Here is a 6,802-nt window from a genome sequence, read left to right on the forward strand (position 1 = left end):
AGATTGCCTTTTTTTATTTGCTGACTTTATCACACGTTCTTATCTCTGTGTGGAGCACAGCTCAGGTTTAAAGCAAACAAAGCTCGGCGTTCAGCTGCAGTTACCTGAAGAAACTCTGACATGTTTGTTATAGGTTGCCATGTACAAGACATTAGTTCATCTTGTTTACTGTTTAACTGGTGCCAGGTTATCAAGAACCATACAGCACAGTGTGTGATCAATGGGATTATCACTATCATGTCAACAAAGGATACTATTCTCTTAGTTAATCTATTCATCACACAAGAGGCCTCTTTACAATTAAATCCAACTTTATTTTAATATTCTCCATTAAACTCTAAAAAGAAGGTCCAACATTGATGAGAAATTAGTTAACAGAGTGTGTTATGGAGCAGATAAAATGAGCACAACAGTATTTTATGTTTTTCTTTTTTGAAACCAGGCATTTCACTCTCTAAACTTACTTGACTATAGAGGTGGGTTTGCTTGCTGTAACCTATTAACTTCAAATGTTGTACTTGACATTATTGTAAACCACGGCACTCCAGACACTTTTTATCTTCCAGGTTGCCACTTGTTTCTGTTTAATCCGGTACATAATGAATCAGCAGAGACTTGAAACTTTCTCGAGACAGGTAATCTATCACACTTTGCTCAGTTTGCTCTTTGACATTCATTTTTGTTAAAGTAGCTTTATAGCTGTGTTGAACTGCAGATATGAGCAGGGAACTTTATCAAAACCCTCCTTAGTGATGCATTCAAGGACACCCTGACACAAGAATTGATAGCAGATTGCACGGTGAAAAAACAAACATGGATTTGGTTGTTTTATCCATTAAAATTTCTGAAATCTCGGTGTGTCCTTGAATGCACCAACAGGAAAGCGTTCTTGACTGCATTACCATGTTGCAGTAATGTTGGAAACTTCATGTGATGGATTGCTTCTCTCAAGCGAGTTACAAGTCTCTACGTGTTTTTTGTACAGTGCACTGAAATGAACTGAAACCAGTGGATGTCTGGAAGGTAAGAAATCTAAAATCTTATGGTTTGCACATTTGATTTTAAGTAGTTAGTTAAGACATGCAAAACAACTGGAATGATCCTTTATGGAAAAAAACATATATTTACAAGGCCTAGCAGAGTGTAGTTGTAAAAATACTATGTAAAATGCTCCATCTAAATGTTTAATCACTTAAAGGTCTCTATTTCTGTTTGTTTCCTCAACATGGAGTGTGTGTTGTGTATGTGCACATGTTCCTGTTGGTCCCTGTTTTGGTCCAGTTTTGTCTTGAAAGCAGTCAGGTCACATTCCTCCTAATGGCCAAGGTAAGAGTGGAGATTTTCTCCATCTTCACTGGCTGGCCTTTCAGGGGACAGAGGGAGGAGGGTATTGGAGGAGTGTTTAAGCACTGCTTGGGTTCAGGGGTTGTTGATAATCTGCCTGGGTCGTCCGTAACCTGTCATGCCGGCCTGAGATGCTCCTCTATTTGTGCCCATTTGCAGGCCGATGATATTCCTGCCTTCGTTCAGCTGTTCCTCCGAGAAGTCTCTCCTGTTCTCTTGGGCTTTCCTGCGCACATACAAACACACAACTCTCAGTCCACAATGTCATTCCTCAGCTCTGAAATGAAACCTCCTTTGTTTTACCGGAGTAGTTCATGCACGGGGGGGGGGGGGGGGGGGGGGGGGGTGTTCTCATACTCACTTATGGAACCAGTTGGGGTCTCCTCTGTAATTCCCATCATCCTTTGTGACCGCCAAGCTACCCAGAGCCATCAGGGTCCTCTGGACGGCAGCCAGGTCTTTGGCTGAAGACATGCAACAATTTGAAATGAATAGAGCCCACACAAATACAGGGACGAGACAGTGACTTCAGTGCAGCTTCATTCCCTCATTTCTACAGTAATAACAAGACTCTGTTGTAACAATACAGAGGAGTTCTGCTGGTTACCTCACCTTCAAACAGGTCTACAGTCTGGAACATGTCAGTTTTGGTGACGCCATAGCTTTCCGCCGCTTTGAGGAACATGGAAATTAGCTCCATCTGCTTAAATGCCATGCCCGAGGTCTTGATGGTCTTGATTGGCTTGTTGGCTCCATACAGGCTGTTGATGAGTTGAGACAGCACCTAAAGACACACAGCAGGAGCAGATCCCTCTAAATATACTGCACACAATGCAAATTATGATGCTGTAAACAGACATTTATGTTCAGGGAAACCCAACACTCACACATCCATCCTTCAGCCAGATTTGGAAGCCGGTCTTGCCTGCCTCAGGTCGGCCGATGTCAGAGCCACACTGGGCGACGATCCACTCCACCAGCCTTTCCTCCAGTTCCGGGTCGTATTTCTTATCAATTTTACTCTGAACTTCACGGCTCAGACCGTAGGCAGGACCTTTGTTTGCCATGCTGATCCTGTTGGGAGGAAAAGTTGGCGTTAGATAGGCAAGTAGCTCAGCAAACTTCACTCACTGAAAGCCTATTGTGTCCTTTTCAATATGGATATTTAATGGACATAACAACCTTCACATCCAAATCCCTACCCTGCTCACACCCAAAGTCCTGGCCTTCATTCAGAGCAAGATAATAGATATTAGTCGCCCGCGTCCTGATGTGAACATGTGGGTGTGAATGCGTTTCAGGTGTGTGTTCTGTTTTTTGTGAGCTGTTATAAGACTTTCAGAATGAGTAAGCAAACAGCACAGGGGCTGTTTTACTGTGCAAACCTTGGTGAGGTCAGATTAAAAATAGGTTCAAGTCGAGGTTATGGTAAGTGCAGCTAGTGCTGATGGTTAAAGGAATAGTTTGCGAATAGAGTTAGATGAGAATATACAAGAAGATGATACCTCTCTCATGTCTGTGTGTTAAACATGAAGCTATGGCCAGCTAGCTTAGCACAAAGACTCGAAATAGGGAAAAACCGCTAGCCTGGCTCCATCCAACAGCAATAAAGTTAGCTAACTCTAAAGTTCACAAATTAAAATGTTATATCTTATTATTTTTGTCCGTAAAAAAAAAAAAAAAAAAAAAAAATATAGCGTGGAAAATGTAGTTTTACAGTTTGGGTTTTGTATGGATTTAATAAATGATCAATGATATAATGATTAGTGAGATTTGAGAGTGGTATCAATTTTTTCATCTTACTCTCCACTACCAAATAAGTGTATTTCCCAGAATGTCAAACCATTGATTATAGGCTAGAATTAAGAAGCAAGGACAGTAGTCAATGGCAAATTGCGGACAGAGGTACAAAAATCCATGTGTGTGACTTTTCTCACATTACTAACTATTAAATATTTTGTGCATGCAAATTGTAAACACCAAATGTCTTGAGGAATTACAATCCTGCTGTTCACTGTTAGTAATTATGTTTGGCCTATCTCACTTATTAATGCAGTATGAGCTTCCTGTTAGCTTCAGCAGAACTGCCCCACTCCCTGCATCCTGTTTGCTCATTCAGCTGTCACTTCCTTCCTCACTCCCTGACAAAGGTAGCTATGTGTATACAGGACTCTAAACAAAACAACACACTGCTGCTCGCTATGGAAACGACCTTTAAGCAAAAAATTCCATCAAGGCTGTTAAATGGCGAAAGCATGAGACGCTATGCCTTAATAACCACCATGATGCAGTTATTGCTTTTACTGATCAGAATCACTTAGTTACACATTCCAGTGACATTTGCGAATGTCTGGCACAGCAGATAACATATGAAGATGTTTATAGCTGGTAGGAGAAGTTGATAAGAAGCTCTTACTTTTTTTTTTTTTTTTTGCTTCCTGCCCAAGTATGTGCACAAAAATGCCCACAGTATGGTACTTACTGTATATATTCTGCAAATACAGTGAAAATGTATCATTTTTGCATTGTAAAAGGCTGGAAATACCATGTCGGATTGCGTGCATCCCTGCATTTAATATACGCCATAAAGTACATTTGTCCCCCCAGGCCAGAATGGCAGACCTATTACATCCCTTGCAAAAACAGAGGCTTGTCAGTCTTACACAATATGTGTTGATAGTTTGACAAATCATCACTAACAGCTCCACACTTGGGCCCTAGCTGCCATAGATCACACTTGTGTCTCTGTTTATTGTCTGAGGGCTGAACTGCTTATGTAGGCATGTGGATGAGAAGCGTCTTCCTGTCCATTGAGTTGTTCCAAATCCAGTTTGTTACAGCAAGAAGGCTGAAGTAAACATCCAAACATCTGAACTCTTGAACAGCCTCTTTCTCAATCAGAGGAGCTCTGTCTGTGGTGTCCCACCACAGCCAGGGAGCATCCAGCAGCTGCAAATATCAGGACAGTGAATGGTGAAGTCAAGAGTCTAACCCTGACTCTAACCTGCACTTTGATCCCTGAACTACACATGTAAACCACTGATTGGCTGTCACAAGATTAGGTCATACCTCTGCCACTCTGCAAATTCCAGCACCGATTTTTCTGTCAACGTTTTCTGTCAAAGTAGACTCCTAACAGACAGAGCAGAGCAGGGACAGAGTGGGACTGGCCCCCGCCAGAGCCTTTTAGAAATCGACTGGGAGCGGCCTGGTAGTTTCTGGGAACATATTGTAATCATACAGTCACAGCTACAACCCCCCACAAAACCAGGATGTCGATAATGGATGTGTGCTGCTGAGGTTACTGAGGTGATTTCTAAATATAGAAAATAAGTATCATAAATTGGTCGATTCATTCATTCATTTACATGCTCTGGCAAAGAGATAACTAACACATTGTCATTTCCAATCAATATATTTTGCCTTGTTTGTTCTGTCCTGCAGTTGTTAACATTCTTTGCTTTGTGTTCAATATGCCGTCTCACACCCAGTCAGCTTTATGGCTTCTGTAATGTAACTATATAAACGCTGTTACCCACTAATTACTATATATAACTACCTTTACATTTGCACTGGCATGTCTCATAAATGGTGTCACTTTTCAGCTGGTAATTATTTTAATTCAAACCATCTAAGTCAGACACTAATAGTTTGTCTCTTTTACCAAATCAATTCAAACAATAGTAAGTGGGAAATCCTGCTGCATAGTGATATAACTGATTTTGTTACCTTCTCACTAAATTACTATTTTTACCTTCAGTAACCCAGGAGACTTTAGCACACTTAGGCTTTTCCATTAACCCTCTGCTTTACCTTTACACAGTGGCACTTCTTAGTACACATGCACACTGCTACTCTGAGCAAACCCCCTCCCTCTATGCTCACCCACCAGTCTCCCATGTGAAGTTTGAGGGTTAAGTGTCTTACTCAGATGCAACTCCAGTTGTTACTGTTGTGTTAATCATTCTCATCTCCCGCCCAGATTCTTCTACTTTTGTATCATAGCGATTTGGAGTCATGTGTTACAAGATGTTTCACAACTCTCATGCTGTTGCAACAAAGCTGCATAAAACTACATCATCACTGGTCACCGCTCTTTACAACTCATCACCATCGCAGCTCAATGAAATCTGATTAGTGACTCATTTAGTTTGAGAAAAGACTAAAACCTTTGAAACCTTTGTGCCATGAATATGCACAGTCCTATCTGCTGCTGAGCCACACTGTTATTTCAACGCTCTTTAGTTTACCTTGTCACTCAAGATAGCAAGAGCAGCCCATAAACCACTTAAAGTCACAGTCTTAGAGTTATCTCACAGCCCAAAGCACATGCTTGCACTTAAAACTGAACGTTGGTCCATAAATGTCACAACATGTGTAACAAGCACACGCAGGGTTTTACTGCCATATCCTGAACCAGAGCAGCCTGGTGTTCAGAGCATATATTAAAATGAAAATGACATATTATTAGACAGCACGGGCTACATTTTGAGGAGTCTCTGATGTGTGAATTGTCAGGAGCTGAACCTGTTAACACTCCCTGAAACTGTGAGGCCTCACATTTTTGCTGAGGGTATTTGTGAAGAGAGCTGAGAGCTGAGAGGTAGATAAGGAGGAGGATTTCATAACACAAGAATTTACAGACTCATGGGTCATTCAGAAGCTATCTATTCCACACACAAAGAGCTAAACTTTAACTGGGCGTTCAGCCCTAGTCTGTTCATGAACCAACATGAGCAACAGAGAAGGAGACGGAGAGAGAGGGTGGGGTGTGTGATACATTATAGTCCTTTTTTTTTCCCCCTCATGTTTCCTGCACAGTGGTAGCCACAAGCTCCACAAAGCAGCAAAGAAATCTTCTGACTGGCAGTGTAGAAACTAGTAAACAGAGACTGATGAGTGAGGCCAAGAGAGAAGTGTTTACTTACTTTGTGAAGAAGCTTTCAGGTGAGTACAGGTGGGTTTGAGCTTGTGTTGCTGTGTTCCCGCTCTTCTTCTTCCTTACAACTCAGTGCAGAGTGCACTGTAGAGAAGCGCCAGTATAAATACAGCAAACACCCTTGTCTCAAATATATGACTTCACCACATTCATCAGAGAGAGGGAGAGAGAAACACGCCCTCAGGTCCTCTTGTTTCACTCTATGACCTGCCCCTTTGCTTTTTCTCCTTTTCCCCACTCAAATTGTAATTCCTTATTTAGGAGAAGGACGGGAAGGAAAAAGAGGGCATGTGACTGGAGAATTTGGTGTGGTCACTGAAAAGAATTCTCCAAATTTCTCCCTCTACCGCTAAAGAACAAGACAGGATTAGGAGGGAGGAAGGAGGGAGGGATGATAAAATCCTCGAGAACAGTGAAGTTTGTGGGAGCACAGGAAGGGAGTTACAGTAATTAGAGAGCAGTGAAGCACATGGAGGAGATTATTTATTGCCTTAATTCAAAAGGGTGATGTTTGTGGTC

General features: G+C 41.7%; 1 protein-coding gene across 1 annotated transcript; it reads right to left on the minus strand.

Annotated features, from left to right (window-relative positions):
• Positions 1–293: 293 nt before the first annotated feature.
• LOC139607679 (transgelin-like) lies at positions 294–6,411 on the minus strand. Its single transcript, XM_071460764.1, has 5 exons — positions 6,273–6,411; positions 2,232–2,418; positions 1,957–2,128; positions 1,706–1,808; positions 294–1,570 (listed from the first exon to the last, which is right to left on the minus strand). The coding sequence occupies exons 2-5, from the start codon at positions 2,409–2,411 to the stop codon at positions 1,420–1,422; spliced, it is 606 nt and encodes a 201-aa protein (XP_071316865.1). The 5' UTR covers positions 2,412–2,418; positions 6,273–6,411; the 3' UTR covers positions 294–1,419.
• Between the last annotated feature and the right edge of the window lie 391 nt (positions 6,412–6,802).

This window comes from Trachinotus anak, unplaced genomic scaffold, assembly GCF_046630095.1.
Source record: "Trachinotus anak isolate AG129_WGS33_773 ecotype Australia unplaced genomic scaffold, CSIRO_AGI_Tana_v1 ptg000024l, whole genome shotgun sequence".
In the NCBI taxonomy this organism is placed as follows: Eukaryota; Metazoa; Chordata; class Actinopteri; order Carangiformes; family Carangidae; genus Trachinotus; species Trachinotus anak.